This window comes from Leucoraja erinacea, chromosome 25 (genome assembly GCF_028641065.1).
Source record: "Leucoraja erinacea ecotype New England chromosome 25, Leri_hhj_1, whole genome shotgun sequence".
NCBI lineage: Eukaryota > Metazoa > Chordata > Chondrichthyes > Rajiformes > Rajidae > Leucoraja > Leucoraja erinaceus.
The window spans coordinates 8,692,031-8,710,843 of record NC_073401.1 but is presented as its reverse complement, the minus strand read 5'-3'; the positions used below and the strand labels follow the sequence as shown (position 1 = coordinate 8,710,843).

General features: G+C 45.7%; 1 protein-coding gene across 2 annotated transcripts in view; it reads left to right on the top strand.

Annotated features, from left to right (window-relative positions):
• Positions 1-219: 219 nt before the first annotated feature.
• sdsl (serine dehydratase-like) overlaps positions 220-18,813 on the top strand; it is a 41,625-nt gene continuing 23,031 nt past the window's right edge. Inside the window, exons 1-4 of one of the 2 annotated variants that reach the window (XM_055655609.1) lie at positions 220-498; positions 13,016-13,177; positions 13,285-13,324; positions 14,770-14,909. In XM_055655609.1, coding sequence (XP_055511584.1) covers positions 13,019-13,177; positions 13,285-13,324; positions 14,770-14,909 — 339 coding nt within the window. In that variant the 5' untranslated portion in view covers positions 220-498; positions 13,016-13,018. Of the gene's footprint in view, positions 499-12,456; positions 12,579-13,015; positions 13,178-13,284; positions 13,325-14,769; positions 14,910-18,813 lie in introns of those variants that run through there. The other variant, XM_055655608.1, reaches the window with a different exon arrangement.

The following is an 18,813-nucleotide window of genomic DNA, read 5'->3' as shown; positions in this document are numbered from 1 at the left end:
CTGAGTTACTCTAGCACTTTGTGTCTTTTTTCCCCGTAAACAAGCATTTGCAGTTCCATGTGTCTGCCCTTTAAACGTAATATAATCTACCCCACCTTAAATACATCTGGACTCCACTGAAACTACAAAAGAACCGCACTGATAATGATAATGTGAGTTGAGGGGAACTTGACAAAATCCAAACACAGAGGGTGCTAGCAATCTGTTGCACCGCCGGAAGGTGCTGGCATTGGGGCCGGGCAGGGCTTTAGACACACTGTTTGCAAGCAAGCAACGTTGCAACGCGATCTGTTGCAAACCCCCCTCCTCAAAAGCAGTGCAACGTTTCTGGGGAGGAATCGGCGAGCCATCGCTGCCGCCTGTCCTCAGAGAGACAGCACTGACGCCGGCCAAGCGGCCAACGTGACGGGTCGATTGACATTAAATGCCATTGATTTTCCGATCCGGAAGAATAACTGAGAGGTGTGTCACCCTGGATTGCGGAACTGTTTATTTACGGTAAGAGTGATCTGATTGTAACCAGATTTTATCTTCAGAAAAGGAACAGCGTTGTGTTCTCTGCAGCGGCTGTTGTTGATGTTATTTCAGGAGCGAAGGAAATAGGCGACGTTTCGGGTCGAAATCCTTCTTCAGACAACGAACGTCTCGTCCCGAAATGTTGCCTATTTCCTTCGCTCCACAGATGCTGCCTCACTCGCTGAGTTTCTCCAGCATTTTTGTCTACCTTCGATTATCCAGCATCTGCAGTTCCTTCTTAAACAACCTGATGTTATCTAAACTGCCATAAGTTACAGTGACACTGTGAAACACACGGTAATGTTTTAATAACAAACTAATGATAAATCCTTACTGTATCCTGCAGCGACAAAAAAAAAAAATCGGGAGCAAATACATTGCAGTTAATCAAAATCGTCTTCACACTGTGCGTGTGTGATCGGTATCAGGTTAACTCACTATAAATGTACATGTTGACTTGTGTGTAAATGATAATGGATATTTGATGGAGTGCAGGAGGATGAGGGGTGATCTTACACCGGTGTATAAGATCACGAGGGGAAAAGATAAGGTAGATGCACAGTCTTTTACCCAGAGTAGGGGAATCAAGAACTTATCAAGGGCATAGGTTTAAGGTGAGAGGGGAAAGATTGAATAGGGAGCTGGGGGGCAACTTTTGCACACAGAGGGTGGTGGGTGTATTGAACAGAGGAGGTAGTTGAAGCAGGTACCATAGCAACATTTACAAATGTATTTGGACAGGTACATGGATGAGAAGGTTTAGAGGGATATGGGTTAAATGCTGGGCAGGTGGGTCTAGAGTAGACGGGCATAAATAATAATAATAATAAATACTTTATTGATCTCCCTCAGGGAAATTCAGATGTCTAGAAGCCAACAACCAACAAACCAACACATTCAGAACAAAAGCAGACAAGAAAATACATAAAATACAATATGGACAATACCTGAAAGCAATAAATACTTAAAAAGACCCAATAATTAACTATTAAAAATGCAAAGCACCTCCATACAGCCTAGCGGTCAGTATTATAAAATCTAACGGTCGGTAAGGGCAAGTTGGGCCAAAGGACCTGTTTCCGTTTTGTATGACTCTATGAAGATAGGAACCAGACCGGTTAATAAACAACCATGATCAGAAGTCCTTGCCGTATCAGAGTAAAATACCATGTGACTTGAATTTCAATTCACACAGACACACTGCAGAACAACTCAAGGTTTTGATTAGCTATTTGAAAAGCTTCATTGTTTGTGAACAAGCAAACACAAGGTCACATTTATGGGTGAGCACAAATCGTCTTTTCATGTAGGTGTACAAATGTTGAATAATGAAACTTACATTGTACAGTTGTATATTGTCCCGTGTAGTATAGTGCAACGCGCTCGCTAGTTGGTGCAGACTCGGTGGGCCGAAGGGCCTGTTTCCGCGCTGTATAGAAACAGAAAATAGATGCAGGAGGAGGCCATTTGTCCCTTCGAGCCAGCACTACCATTCATTGTGATTATGGCTGATCATCCACAATCAGTAACCCGTGCCTGCCTTCTCCCCATATCCCTTGATTCCGCTAGCCCCTAGAGCTCTATCTAACTCTCTTTTAAATTCATCCAGTGAATTGGCCTCTACTGCCCTCTGTGGCAGAGAATTCCACAAATTCACAACTCTGAGTGAAAAAGTTTTTTCTCATCTCAGTTTTAAATGGCCTCCCCTTTATTCTTGTGCCCCCCCTAGTTCTGGACTCCCCCAACATTGGGAACATTTTTCCTGCATCTAGCTTGTCCAATCCTTTTATAATTTTATATGTTTCTATCAGATTCCCTCTCATCCTTCTAAATTCCAATGAATACAAGCCCAGTCTTTCCAACCTTTCCACTTATGACAGTCCTGCCATCCTGGGGATTAACCTTGTGAACATACGCTGCACTGCCTCAATAGCAAGGATGTCCTTCCTCAAATTAGGAGACTAAAACTGTACACAATACACCAGATGTGGTCTCCCCAGGTTCAACTGCAGAAGGACCTCTTTACTCCTATACTCAAAATCCTCTCGTTATGAAGGCCAACATGTCATTCATTAGCTTTCTTCACTGCCTGCTCTACCTGCATCTTTACTTTCAGTGACTGTTGTACAAGGACACCCAGGTCTTGTTGCACTTCTCTGTTTCCTAATCTGCAGACCATCAGGCCCTGGGTATTTATCAACCTTCAGTCCCATCAGTCTACCCAATACTATTTCTCGCATAATGCAAATTTTTTCCTGTTCCTCTGCCTCCCTAGATCTGCTGTCCTCTAGTACATCTGGGAGATTGTTTGTGTCTTCCTTAGTGAAGACAGAACCAAAGTACCTGTTCAACTCTTTTGCCATTTCTTTGTTCCCCATAATAATTTCACCTGTTTCTGCCTTCAAGGGACCCACATTTGTCTTTACTAATCTTTTTCTCTTAACATACCTAAGATGGTTTTACTATCCTTCTTTATATTCGTGGCTAGCTTACCCTCGTACTTCATCTTTTCATCCCGTATTGCCCTTTTCGTTACCTTCTGTTGTCCTTTGAAAGTCCTCTGGCTTCCCGCTACTCTTTGCTGTGCTATACACCTTTTCTTTTCGTTTTATTTCCTAACTTCCCTTGTCAGCCATGGTTGCCTTACTCGCCTTAGAATCTTTCTTCCTCTTTGGAATGAAATTATCCTGCATCTTCTGGATTATGCCCAGAAATTCCTGCCATTACTGTTCCACCGTCATTCCTGCTAGGATCCTTTTCCAGTCGACCTCGGCCAGCTCCTCTCTCATGCCTTCATAGTCCAGTTTGTTCAACTGCAACACTGACACTCCTGATTTAACCTTCTCCCTCTCAAATTGCAAATCTCTAAAAAACACCAGTTGCAATGGTTGCAATGTTACCAGTGTTCAGTCTGAGGAAGGTTTTCGGCCCGAAACATTGTCTATTTCCTTCGCTCCATAGATGCTGCCTCACCCACAGAGTTTCTCCACCATTTTTGTCTACCAAAAATAAAAATGTTTTAGAACTATTGGAATGTAGCTCTGACGTGAATATTCTCTTCAGAACATACACATGCTGTTGTGTAGTAACAAAGGGATGTAGGTGACAAAACAAACGCTTAGCTCCTGCACACCAAGCAAATAATAAGCTGACCCATGAAGTCTCTTTCCAGAGAAGGCAGTGTGAACCATTGTAAACATCCCAACAGCCTATATCCCAATCTGAGCAAAGCCTTTCTAGTTTGAATTGACTTCTGAAAATCAATGACACAGTCACAGCTTTGGAAGTGCCAAGTTGCCAGTGTAATATTCGGCTTGGTGTCAGTCTCTTTAAGGGAAATAAACAGCTTCAGTCTCCTTAATCTAATCTGTTTAAAGCTGATTTTGGGACCAGTTCCAACTGTTTAACACTCTTGTTTAATATACAATTAAACAGACTGAAACTGTGAAGTTTAGCAACGCATTAATGTTCGGAAATATTTTTTAAGGTGTCCAAACATAAGCTGACTGTTGGTACCGTAAAATGGCATTGTTTTAACTGTGAACAGCAACATTTATTCTGCAGGGTTATTGTGTCATTGTGTAGTTATGGAAACCTGTTGGAGATGTTGTAATACTGTAAATCATGGCAACATTCTGCTGGATAGTACTGCAGTCAGAAACGGCCTACCGGTGTTAGTTAAGTAAGCTGTTACTCTCTATGAGACTTCTGCCATTCGGCTTGGCATGCATAAGAAGAAAAAAAAAAGGTTCAAGGTGTATTGTGGTTTGTACTTTGATGGTGAAGCACAAGGTGACGGGACCTAACTACAGGCCAGGATTTAATAGATAACCTCAGTTGACAGTGGGATATCCAACTGAAAAGGCACTCTGTTTATAATGAGAAATTAAACTGACACTCCATCCACTTTGAAGTTATAAAGGTGTACAAAATCACGAGAGGAAAACATTGGTCTCTTGCCCAGAGTAAGGGAAACGAGAACCAGAGGACAAAGTTTTAAGATGAAGGGGAGTAATAGGAATCTGAGGGGTAACTTTTTTTCACACAAAGGGTGGTGGGCGTATGCCAGAGGAGGTAGTTGAGGCAGGGACTAACACAATGTTTAAAAAACATTCCGACAGGTGCATGGAAAGAACAGGTATTAGAGGGATGTGGGCCTAACACTTGGCAAGTGGGACTAGCGTAGATGGGACATGTGAGTCAGTGTGGGCAAGTTGGGCCGAAGGGCCTGTCTTCATGCAGCCTGAGTCTATGACACTACTAGTTTAGGTGGATGTAAAAGGTAACATGACACACTTTAGAAACCTTTAGGTTTAGATTTGTTATGGTCATTTGTACCGAGGTGCAGTGAAAAGGTTTATCAGATCAGATAATACTATGATTAAATACAATCAAGCCAAACTCAAGTGCCACGGGCAGTGCAAAGGGTAAGATACAGAGTGTAGAATTTAATTCTCACCATTGTAGTGCACTGAGTAGAAACATAGAAATTAGGTGCAAGAGTAGGCCATTCGGCCCTTCGAGCCTGCACCGCCATTCAATATGATCATGGCTGATCATCCAACTCAGTATCCTGTACCTGCCTTCTCTCCATACCCCCTGATACCTTTAACCACAAGGGCCACATCTAACTCCCTCTTAAATATAGCCAATGAACTGGCCTCAACTACCTTCTGTGGCAGAAAATTCCAGAGATTCACCACTCTCTGTGTGAAAAATGTTTTTTTCATCTCGGTCCTAAAAGATTTCCCCCTTATCCTTAAGCTGTGACCCCTTGTTCTGGACTTCCCCAACATCGGGAACAATCTTCCTGCATCTAGCCTGTCCAACCCCTTAAGAATTTTGTAAGTTTCTATAAGATCCCCCCTCAATCTTCTAAATTCTAGCGAGTGCAAGCCGATTGGCTGGCGGTCCCCGGCCCATCGGGGAGCGGGGTTGTGCTGGAGTTGCCACTTCTTCTCCGCGCTGGCTGTGGGTCTGGGGCCGCTGGTGTCATCAGACCGGCCCGGCTGGGGTTGGCTGAAGAATTCCATTGCCTTGAAATGAGCAGAATAGTGAAATTCGACTCAGAAACTATCATCGTTGCATTCCAGTCTGGAATACATTAATTTCCCTATAATGTGACCACATGGCACCCCCGTTCCTCAGATGAAATATATTTTTACACACAAATTATAAATAAAGATAAGAATTTATAGTTTCTTCAGCCAGCGCTACCTTTGCTTTTTTTTTTGGTGAATGTCCTTTGACAAATCCCATGATTCCTTGCATTTTTTGGAATACCGAACTCGCTTATTCCCAGTGGCATGCAACCCTCACCCATTCCTTCTCTCCAGAGATGCTGCCTGTCCCGCTGAGATACTCCAGCATTTTGTGTCTATCTTCTTATTGCATCTTATCAACCAGATAAGGACCCATTTCTGGACACAGAGTGCTGGAGTAACTCAGCGGGTCAGGCAGTATTTCTGGAGAAAAAAGACAGATGACGTTTTGGGTCGGGCCCCTTCTTCAAACTCATTCCAGACTACTCTATGCTTTCTGTTAACCAGCAACCTTCTACCCACAGCAATAGCACAAGCTTTTCCTTTCTGCACTAACAATTGATGTGGCATTGTATTGCTTGCTTTCTGCAAATCTCAGTGTTGTAAATCCATCTTTTTATCCACTAGCTACTTTACTCCTTGACAGAAGTCCTATAAGTTGGTCAAATATCTTTCACAAACCTCTAATATCAACTCAAAAAGCTGGAGTAAAAACTCAGCGGGTCAGACAGCATCTCTGGAGAAAAGGGATAGGTGACGTTTCGGGTCAAGGCCTTTCTTCAGACTAAGACTAAGGGGAAAGGGAAACGAGAGATATACTGTAGACGGTGATGTAGAGAGACATAGAACAAATGAATAAAAGATATGCAAACAATAGTAACAACGATAAAAGAAACACAGGCCATTGAAACAGGTGAAAAGGAGCAGACAATGAGACGCGACAAGACGACTTTGAAGCTGCTATAATGGGTGGGGGAGGGATGGGGAGAGATGGGATGCTGGGTTACAAATCTCTTGACTTTTACCTTGAATTTTACTGTGTCCTATTGTAATGCATTGAATGATAGTTTTCATCACTTTTAAGCTTACTGACGTGTATACTCTTGTTTGAACAAAGATGCCAGCACAGAATCTCCTGTCACTTAACCTATGAATGCCCAACACAAGGATTATCCTCATATTTGCTTATGAGACGGGCTCAATGGGCCATAATGGCTACGAGCTGCTGCAAGGTCAATCATGTTCTCACACTTATCTTCCACTGAGCTCTCTCTCACATTGCCACTAACTGCCCCATGATTCTACTAACATTCATCTCCTCTAGTGGTACTTTACAGGAGCTAGTAAACTAAACAGCCAGCGTGCCTTTGTGAGGTGGGATGCACCAGAGCATCTGGTGGTCTCAGGGAGAACATACACAGGCCACGTTGGGGTTGGAGCACAGAACTGACTTGGGTTGTGGGAGCTCTGAGACAGGTACATTACCAGGATTGTCTCTAAGCCACCCATTATATTAATTATTACGTAAAGTATTCCTTAAGTTATTTCATTAATTCATTTAACAGCAAAAGATCAGGGACATAGTGTTTATTTTAGTTAAGTTTAGAGATACAGCATGGAACCAGGCCCTTTTGGCCCACCGAGTCTGTGGGTGATCTCCGCACTCTACCACTATCCTACACACTCAAAACAATGTACACATTTTTTTTAATCTATGCCAATTAACATACAAATCTGCACGTCTTTGGAGTGTGGGAGGAAACCGGAGCACCCGGAGAAAATCTACCCAGTCAAGGGGAGAACGTGCAAACTCTCTACGGACAGCACCTGTGGTCAGGATTGAACTCGGGGTCTCTGGCGCTGTAAGACAGCAACTCTACCGCTGCGCCACCGTGCCGCCCAGAATAGATGACACACGAATGCTTTATCTCTTGTGTTGTAGTCTTGATGCTTAGAAACCAGGCAGGAAAAACACCAGCTTTGGTGAGCGTCCTTTGCCACAACATATCTACACACTCGGTGGCAAATGATTTTGCATCAAGGTGGTTCAGTTTATTTTAAACCTGTCATTCTGCTGTCCTTTATTTTGTTGGACAAGATGGAGGAGCTGTCCGGTGCTTAAATCTGCCTTGTGCATCTTGCCTCCTTTCAGGTAGGGTGACAATTTCAAAGTGAAGCCACGCTGATTTGGGGCTGTGCTGCTGTCAGCAGGAGTGAGATAACGTTGATCCGTCAGGTTCAGGTCCTGGGGGTGGGATCTGATCAAACTATGGAAATATCGTCATATAACTATCGTCAACCCATCACAGCTGAAAGATGGAGAGGCAATGATATTGTGTAGGAAGGAACTGCAGATGTTGGTTTAAACTGAAGATAGACACAAAAAGCTGGAGTAACTCAGCGGGTCAGGCAGAAAAGGAATAGGTGATATTTCGGGTCGAGACCCTTCTTCAGAATAGTCTTCAGAAGAAGGATCTCGACCTGAAACATCATCTATTCCTCTTCTCCAGAGATGCTGTCTGACCCACTGTGTAATGCCCCTGTCCCACTTAGGAAACCTGAACGGAAACCTCTGGAGACTTTGCGCCCCACCCAAGGTTTCCGTGCGGTTCCCAGAGGTTTTTGTCAGTCTCCCTACCTGCTTCCACTACCTGCAACCTCCGGCAACCACCTGCAACCTCCGGGAACCGCACGGAAACCTTGGGTGGGGCGCAAAGTCTCCAGAGGTTTCCGTTAAGGTTTCCTAAGTGGGACAGGGGCATTACTCCAGCTTTGTGAGGCAATTATATTGTCCCATTCAGGGAGTGGGGACGAGCAGGAAGTGTATCAGGACTTAACAGTGTGAGAGTGAAGCTTGTGTTTCTCACTGGATAGCAGCCCTGCTTTATCTATAGTTTTACATTTCTCTCCGCCGGGTCTGAAAGCCCGTGGAGCTGAATTGACGATACGCCGACGTTACAGTCTCCTGGAATCAGCGAGTTTGCTCCAGTCTCACATCGTTTGTGTGCATTGAGTTGCCGATGATGAAAGTGAAAATGAAGGCAGGTCTTGATTTACGTCGAGTCTAATCAGAGTTGAACTGAAAGCACCATGTTAACCAGACAATCTACTTAAGGTTGGCAATCATATCTTCTCATGGAGTGCATTTGCTTCATTGCCAAGCTAATCATTTACAGCAGATGGTTTGCAAAGTGGAAGCAAGCCAGCTTAGCTTTTCAGTTGCAAATTTAGTGATTACTGTTACTTCCAGCAAAGAAGCCAAGTGGTTGCTTTTGGGCCACTATTTAAGGGTTAACTGAGCATTGCTTAAGGGTTTTTGAGGCTTGCAGTGAAGGCCCTTGAAGCTCCCAGATTGCGGGTTATTTTGGGTCCTGCAATGGGTCAAACAGCAGGCTGACCAACGGAGCGGTGCCTCCAGTTATGAGGGCCAGAAGCTGTCAGCGGCACTAATAAGTCATCTGCATCCCAGCGGCAGTGGCGAGTGTTTTGATATTGCAAGCTCTGCCACAGGGCACTGGACTCTCCAAGGCTGAGGAACTAAGTGTTTCAGGAAGTGTATCAGGACTTAACAGTGTGAGAGTGAAGCTTGTGTTTCTCACTGGATAGCAGCCCTGCTTTATCTATAGTTTTACATTTCTCTCCGCCGGGTCTGAAAGCCCGTGGAGCTGAATTGACGATACGCCGACGTTACAGTCTCCTGGAATCAGCGAGTTTGCTCCAGTCTCACATCGTTTGTGTGCATTGAGTTGCCGATGATGAAAGTGAAAATGAAGGCAAGTCTTGATTTACGTCGAGTCTAATCAGAGTTGAACTGAAAGCACCATGTTAACCAGACAATCTACTTAAGGTTGGCAATCATATCTTCTCATGGAGTGCATTTGCTTCATTGCCAAGCTAATCATTTACAGCAGATGGTTTGCAAAGTGGAAGCAAGCCAGCTTAGCTTTTCAGTTGCAAATTTAGTGATTACTGTTACTTCCAGCAAAGAAGCCAAGTGGTTGCTTTTGGGCCACTATTTAAGGGTTAACTGAGCATTGCTTAAGGGTTTTTGAGGCTTGCAGTGAAGGCCCTTGAAGCTCCCAGATTGCTGGGTATTTTGGGTCCTGCAATGGGTCAAACAGCAGGCTGACCAACGGAGCGGTGCCTCCAGTTATGAGGGCCAGAAGCTGTCAGCGGCGCTAATAAGTCATCTGCATCCCAGCGGCAGTGGCGAGTGTTTTGATATTGCAAGCTCTGCCACAGGGCACTGGACTCTCCAAGGCTGAGGAACTATAGGATTGATGACCAGGTAGTTGGACTGCTCCTACAGGGGGCAGGAGAAAGGAATTGGCCGCATTTGCTGGAAGTGATACAGTCGGAATGAGAAGAAATGGCAGGTGTGAGCAAACGGTGTTGCGAGGATAGAGAGAGTGATCAGGGAGATGACTGGCCTGAAGAAGCTGAAGTGTAGAGAATCATGAGAAGAATGGATCGGGTAGATGCTTGCATGGAGTCTCTTGCCCAGAGTTGGGGAATCAAGAGCCAGAGGTTCAACATAGGTTTAAGGTGTCGGGGGAAAAATTTAACAAGAATCTGAGCGGTAACCTTTTCATGCAAAGGGTGGTGGGTGTATGGAACAAGCTGCCAGAGAAGGTACTTGAGACAGGAACTATTGCAATGTTTAAGAAACAATTAGACAGGTACATAAATAGGACAAATTTGGAGGGATATGGGCCAAATGCAGGTAGGTGGGACTAGTGTAGATGGGGCATGTTGGTCGGTGTGGACAAGTTGTTTCCATGGTGTATGACTCTATGTCTCTATAACTCTTACGTTAATTAAGTCAAAAGAACCGTTTTGAAGGCCAAGCTCTGATTACGAGTGAGCATATTAGGAAATCGGCTTTGAAGGGACCTAAATTTGGATGAGAATGTAGGTGGCGTGGGTAGTAGGTATGTGGATGACATCCAAATATTGGGCAGTGAAGAAGATTGCCGCAGGTTACAACAGGATTTAGATAATCTGGGAGATCAGGCAAGGGAATGGTAGATGGAATTTTATTTTATTCGGACAAGCATTTTGAGAATAGGTAAGGACATACGCAGTGTTGGCAGGGCCCTCAAAGTGTGTTTGAGGCATGTCCTCGGGGTTGAAGTACATAGTTCTCTGAAAGGTGCAACACAGGGTAGCAAGGAAGGCGTAGAGCATGCTTGCCTTCATTGACCGGGGCATTGAATACCCGAATTAGGATGTAATGTTAGGATAGTGTTAGTATCTGGGGATCACTGGTCGGCTTGGAACTGAAATAAAGTAAACTAAGGGTCCCGACGAAAACAAACTATTATGAACGGGTGATCGATGGTCGGCGTGGACTTGATGAGTTGAAGGGCCTGTTTCCATGTTGTATCTCGACACGAAGCTAAATCAAGTGCTTTGAGAGGTTGATTATGACATATATTAACTCCTGCCTTAATAAGGACTTGGACCCACTACAATTCATCTATTGCTACAATAGATCAATAGTAGATGCGATCTCGCTGGCTCTCCATTCTGCATTGGAGAGCTTGGACAATAAGAAAACATGTATCAGGTTGCGGTTGATCAGCTACAGCTTGGCATTCAACACCATTACCTCCTCAACACTTATCATTAAGCCCTCCTCATCAGCAGATCTCAACTAGTACGAGTGGCACCAACACTTCCTCCTCAATGACCATTAGCGCGGGAGCACCTTAAGTCTCAATCCCCTGCTTTACCCTCTCTATACCCATGAGAGTGTAGCTGGAGAAAGCTACATGCCCACCTTTAATGTTACCGATGATACTACCATTGTTGGATGGTGGTTTCAACTTGAGGTCATCTCTGGCGAATGCAAAGAAAAAAATCTTCCTCGACATTCTTAGCAAGAAGGACAGGAGAGATGTTGCCAGTCTGCTGGCTAACAATGTTTCTTCATGGTCATCGTCAAAAACAAATGATCTGCCCATTTTCACACAGCTTCTTGTCAGACCTTGGCAGTTGACTGCTGCTTTTTCCACTTTGGCGAATAGTAGCTACCATGCATTTAGTGCTTAATTGACTGACTACACTGTGTTCAGGGAGTATTATTTCTTTGTTGTGATAAGATGTTCTGTAAAACTTTGTCAGGAGGGATGGACATAGAAAGATGGCAGTACTCCAAGTTCATAAAATCATAAGTGGTAGGCGCAGAATTAGGCCATTCAGCCCATCAAGTCTACTCAAGTCTAGAGCACTTTGTTTTAATTTTAAAACTTTTTAGCTGAGAAAGCCGCATTTACTTTCTTTCTCTGGTAAACCAGCATCTGCAGTTCCTTGTTATTACATATTATATTTTACTTTAATCACTTCCTTTTGGTGATGTTTTCTCGACAGATTTGCTGTAGTTTGGAACAATGTTGCCTTTTTGATCAGTTATTGGTTTACTGGGCCTTTAAATAAAGGGGAATTGGTTATTGAACTGGTGCAGAAGATATGGCCAAAAACTAGGTTGTGCTCAGTCCAATGGGGAAGAATGCACAAGGCTATCTCTAGCCCTGATAGCTGCAGTAACATGAAAAACAAAGAGTATATTAGTTCATAAGTTCATGTCATGGGAGCAGAATTAGGCCATTCGGCCCATCGAGTCTACTCCACCTTTCAAGCATGGCTGTTCTATCTTTCCTTCTCAACTCCATTCTCCTGCCTTCTCCCCATAACCCCAGACACCTGCACTAATCAAATACCTGCCAGTCTCTGCTATAAAAATACCCAATGACTTGGCCTTCACAGCTGTCTGTGGCAATTAATTCCACAGATTCATCACCCACTGACTAACGACATTCCTCTTCATCTTATTTCAAAAAGGTACCTGTATGTCTTTATTCTGAAGCTGTGCCCTCTGGTCCTAGACTCTCACATGAGTGAAAACATCTTCACCACATCCCCTCTATCCAGGCCTTTCATTATACATGAAGTTACTATGGAAGCCCTTATCCTTCTAAACTCCAGCAAGTACAGGCCCAGAGTCATCAAACACTCATGGTATGTTAACCTAATCATCCCTGGCATCATACTTGTAAACCTCCTCTGGACTCTTAGAGGTGAAAGATTTAAAATTGTTTTAATTCTGTTTATAGAAAAAAAATGAAGCAAATTCATTCATTCTCCAGCACTCCCGAGAGTAGCGCAGTGGGTCAGGCAGCATCTCAGGAGAACATGGATAGGTTGAAGAAGGGTCCCACCCAAAACGTCACCTGTCCATGTTCTCCTGAGATGCCAGACACACTGGAGTAACTCAGCAGATCAGGCAACAACCTTGGAGAAAAAGGATGGGTGATGTTTTGTGTCGGAGACCCTGCTTCAGACCCTTCTTCTTCTCCTGAGATGTTGCGTGATGCTCCAACGTCTCTGTGTCTTCTTTTGTAAACTGGCATCTGCAGTTCCTTGTTTTCTCACAGGTTTTTGTGTTCACTTGGCAGGCAATGGCATCAACAGAGCAGAAGAGCTTTCACATCTGCACACCACTGCATAAAAGTCTGGCTCTCTCCAAGGTGGCCGGGACCACAATCTACCTTAAACTTGATAATGTGCAACCAACTGGCTCCTTTAAGATAAGAGGAGTGGGACATTTGTGTCAGAAGGTAAGCAGTGAGAAAGTTGGCAGGATCATTTCTGCTTCATGTGAAAAGGCACTTGGAATTGATATTGATGTCTTGGTTGTAACTAAAACTGTGCCTCCCTTTTACAGGCAGCGGAGAAAAACTGCAAGCATTTTGTATGTTCTTCAGGTAGGCAATAGTTTCCTGGTGTGGTGTTTCATTCCTTGTAATTGTATTGGTGTATGTGTAGATAAACAAATCTATATAAGCGAGTTCGGTATTCTGACTGCGCATGCCCAGGTCAAAGGTCACTATGCATAAACAGCCCAGGAAAGCAGTGGGGCAGTGAACCTTCATTTCTTCCGGTTTTATCCAGCTTTGATTCTTGTAGGTATGAAAATACTGCATTCAAACAATGAAACAGTTGTATTTATTGTTCCTTTGTTAATAGCTATGATTATTTTGTCGTTTTTATAGCTTTATGCGTTGGTGAGTGAGGGAGACGGTGCTCGTCCGTGACTGGTGTCGGGCCCGGTTCTGTTGAGTTGCTGCTGGGCCGTCCCCGTCTCTGTCCCGTCCCTGTCCGGGGGCGGCCGGAGGTGTTGGGCTGGGCTTGCAGCCGGCGCGGGGGGGAAGGGGGGGGGGGGGGGGGGGGTTGGCCGCTGCCGGTCCCCGGGAGTTGTGCTGGAGTTGGCGCTTCTTCTTTGCGCTGGCTGTGGGCCTGGGGTTGCTGGTGTCGTCGGTCAGGGGTTGTCAGTTGTCCCGGCGGTAGTTGAGCAGAATAGTGAAAGGCAATGGGATTCTTCAGCCAACCCACAGCTCAACTCCTGCTGGGCCCAACCCCAGCTCAACTCCCGCTGGGCCCAACCCACAGCTCAACTCCCGCTGGGCCCAACCCACAGTCCCGGACCGACGATACAATTTTACTGAAGCCAATCAGCCAACAAACCTGCTCCGTTTTGGGATGTGGGAGGAAGGTGGAGCTCCCGGAGAAAACCCATGCGGTCACAGGGAGAATGTACATACTCTGTACAGACATCACCTGTAGTCAGGAGCTGTAAGGCAGCAACTCTACCGTGGCTCCACCATGAGTACATGGTCCATGGAGCGCGCAGGCAACAGGCGGAATTTTTAGGCATCATCTTTAAAGGCCGTGCCCTGGTTCTTATGAGCGGTGCTGATAAGTTCCAGGCTGTTGTGGGCCTCCATCCATCGCCTTCCTTGGGCGCCACGTTCCTCTCCTCGCCCGTCCACTTTTGTTCCCCACGGAAGGGGGTGGGGGGGGGGGGGGGGGGGGGGGGGGGGGTGTAAGGGATGCAGGAGATGCCTTAAGGGCCTGTCCCACTTTTACGACTTAATTCCCGACCTCTGCCGAGTTTGCCCTTGACTCATACTCGCAGCAAGGTTGTCACGAGGTCATATATAGGTCGTAGGTAGGTCGTCATGCTAGTCGTAGGTACTCGTGGCATCAAGTAGGTCGGGGCGTTTTTCTAGCCTGATGAAAAATGTCCACGAGTAAAAAAAGGTCGTGAATTAAGTCGTGCAAGTGGGACAGGCCCTTGAATCTGTTTACTAGGTGAAAGCGATCGGTTGTCAACGTTGTTCTAACGCCTGTGGATGTTTTGACTCTCAAGGAGGAAACGCTGGTTTAGCCGCTGCATATGCTGCCCAGAAGCTCCAGATTCCGGCCACTATACTGGTGCCCAGTAGCACACCGCTATTTACCATTGAGAGGTTGGAAGAATATGGAGCTCTTGTGGAAGTGGTTGGCAAGGTAGGTCCTCGTTACTGTCTAGAACTGAGGTGGTGGGATGGTTTAGGATGTAAAGTTGGTGAGGTGAAACTATGAGTCTAAATTGTAAATCCCACAAAAAAATATGGTAAGATCATCGGGGGGGGGGGGGGGGGGGGGGGGGGGGGGGGGGGGGGGGGGGATACCGGCCCGCAAAGTCACTCTTGGGCACTGTCTATGGGAGCGGATCAGAGTTAGAGCCCCGGCCACAGGGGACAAATATGATCGGCCGTGAAAGTCCTGAGGAGGTTGAGATCGGCCACCTCACCCGGCCTAGGCGCCACAATTTCAGGGGGACTTCCGGGGGGGATTTCAAGTGCGTTCTCATCATTTTGTCCAGGTTAAAGGAGGATTTCCTGGAAAATCGGTGGTGGGCTTGTACTGGATCTCGGAAAACACCCTATCAAAACTGCAATAATCTGGGAACAAACTTGCCCAGGAAATATAGACGTACCTCCACTTTTTTTTACTGGCTGTTGTTGGAAGGAGGATTGCCGAATGTGTATTGATGAATAAAACATCCTGGTGCAGCTCTGTACTTTTGCTTTTACTTCAAGATATTGGTGGGTGGAAAGAATTTGCTGAAATATGAAAGAAATGAATAAGTAATTTGACAATTCTCTGCAGATGTTGCAACAGACAGCTCTGTGTTTTGTTGTTCTGTACGTTGCATTCGGTAGTTGAGTTCAACAGCTGTGCCTGTATTCTGAGGCATTTCAAAAACATTGTGAAGTTAGTGGTTTGAGACAGTCAGTTCAGATTCAATGAGTCTGCTGTTAAACCTGCTGAGTCCTGCTGTTAGCCACAATTCCAATTGCGATTAATCTCGCCGTTGGTTCACGGGATCCACACCCACTGCATTCATTGGGTTTTGTTTCCCTCGCCTCTCCATTTGGTTCACTTTGAATTTTCTGGCTCATTAAACTGAACAAACCTTGCATACCACTCAACATTTTGACCAATTGGCCAGATCTTAAACATATAACCTTCTGTTCACCGGCCATCGTACAAAAAAAACCTCCCATTCTGCACATAAAGATCATTACGACGGCAGAATAGACACATTTTTTAACTAGAGATTAGTTCAGTTTTAAGGGACTGTCCCACTTGGGCATTATTTACGTGACATCATTTACGTGTCACGAGTAAATTTACGCGTCACGAGTCACGAAATCGTCGCGCACCACCTGCGTGACGCGCTAATGACGCCCAAGTGGGACAGGCCCTTCAGTTTTGAGACAGCGCGGAAACAAGCTCTTTGGCTCACCGAGTCTGCGCCGACCAGTGTACACTAGCTCTATCCTACACACTAGGGACAATTTACAATTTTTACCAAAGCCAAATTAACCCACAGATCTGTACGTCTTTGGAGTGTGCGAGGAAGAACACCCCACACAGTCACGGGGAGACCGTACAAACTCCGTACAGACAGCAGCCTGTGGTCAGGATTGAACCCGGGTCTCTGGCGCTGTAAGACAGCAACTCTACCGCTGCGCCGCCCTTGGAGATATGGAAGGTGTTGATAAAAGTTTGCTGAAAAGCGAATAAGGATGTATTAATAGTCTTCGATGTATTTTTAGTAAAGCCTACAAGGTATTCATACTGAGCCGTCCCTGTCCATCTGTTTGTCAATGTGTTTGAAATAGGTTCAAGTATCTTGCATATTTAGCGAAGGGTTGGCGCGCAGTCTGCCTGGGTGGAGAATGCATAATTGATGTCTGTCCTACATTTGTCCGCTTTCCGCGCTGATAGCAGCTGAGCACTGTTTCTGTTTTGTCCCATTGCTGGCTGGGTTAATGAGCTGACCAGCAGGTCACCAGCTTTGCCCCACTTGAGGGTAGCGGACCAGGACAAGGGGCTGTAAGAGCATCATCTGGAGCAAATCTGTTCAATCAGAAGCAGACGCGTGCATTTTAAAATGCCCCCTCTCTAAATTTGGAAAAACTAGTCCTGAAATAACCAAATGTGTCTGTGGCAAAACAAAGACCTAATGTTGTGTGTTGGCATGGCAAAGTAGTATTGCACACTTCAAATGCAATGTGGAAAATCCTGGTGCGTTTACACAAGATCAGAAACTGCGTGCGTAAGCTCGACTTTCGCTTGCTCCTGCACTGGAGGTTAGTCCGGCTTTGCATGGTTCCCCCACCGCACCCCCTGCCAGTGCAGGCACTCCCGCAGCCGGACTGGTCAGCAGCAGATAACGGCTAAACATTGGACCCTGCCTGGTGAGTTTAGGCCCACAGAGTCCATGTCGGCCATTGATCACCCGTTCATAGGTAGTTCTATGTTATCCCACTTTGTCATCCACTCCCTACACATTAGGGGCAATTAACCTACACACCTGCACGTCTTTGGGATGTGGGAGGAAACTGGAGCAAACCCACATGACCACAGGGAGAACGTGCAAACTCCACACAGACAGCACCCGAGGTCAGAATCGAACCTGGGTCTCTGGCTCTGTGAGGCAGCAGCTCTACCAGCAGTGCCACTGTGTCGCCCTTCAGACACACTAGCCCAGAACAACGTAGAGGGCAGAATCTCAGTTCTGAGATCCTGGATCTCTTGGTATTTGTCCGTGGCATTCAGTGACACATCTCATAATCCCCAGACAGATGAGGTAGCGTTACCCTCCTGGGCTCAGCGCTGTGGCCCTACAATTATGGGGAGCATTGCAACCGAGCTTACAATAAAAGAGCAATATGAACGTGAATTCATTGCAAAGTTTAGTTTAGCTTAGCCTAGATTAGTTTAGTATAGTTTAGTTCAGTTTCGAAATACAGCGTGGAAACGGGCCCTTCGGCCCACCGAGTCTGCACCGACCAACAACCACACTGGACACTAGTTCCATCCTACACACTAGGGACAATTTACCAAAACCAAATAACCTACAAACCCAATCATCTTTGGGATCTTTTGCACCAGGAAAAAAACCCACGCGGTCACAGGAAGGGCGTACAAACTCCGTAACGACAGCACCCACAGTCAGGAACGAGCCTGGGTCTCTGGTGCTGTGAGACAGCAACTCGAGCGTTGCACCATTGTGCCGCTCACTGTGCCAGCGTAGAGCACGAGAAGATTCTGTAAACATGTTCGACTGCCTGTTGCATGTTCAGGGAAGTGTGGTCCTTGCATTCACTGGTCTGAAAGAGAGAGTGAAGGGGCCAAACGAGGATATTTATTGCCAGCTGAACCTAAGAGGTGAGATGCAGATCAGCGACTGGTGTCGGGAAGTTCAGATTGGTTGTGATATTGACATGTGTGAAAACTGTTGAGGGATGAGTGGATGCCAGATGATGTGGTAGCTGGAGATGATAGTTTGCTGACTCTGCAGACACCATAGTCCAGAGACATTGGACTTGAGGTTGAGTGTGGAAGGTGACTCAATGTATACTTTGGTGGGGGGGGGGAGAGAAACGGATGAATCTTTGGGCTCTCCTTGCTTTGAGTAAGTAGTTAGGTAAATGGGCATTGTGGGCATTGCCGTCAGAATTACCAAGTCTAATTGGAGCTTCAGTTTCCTTCCACACTCCAAAGACGTGCAGGTTTGTAGGTTAATTGGCTTTGGTAAAAATTGTGACTTGTGTGCAGGATAGTGTTAGTGCACGGGATGATCACTAGTCTACACTGACTCAGTGGGCCAAAGGGGCCTGTTTCTGCTCTGTATCTCTGACGTCTATAGTCCAAAAGTCGAATTTTTGTTTTGTCTGAATATGGATGAGGAAAGCACACTGTCACTCTTCACTCCAGGAAGAGTCATTTCCCTGCGGCATTGTTGATGAAAGCAGCACCGCATATATTGGAGATATTCCAGCTTCACACATCATTGAACGCCATCAGGACTGTATCAATCTCCTATTTCTCCCGCAGAATGAAAATCTGCCCAAAG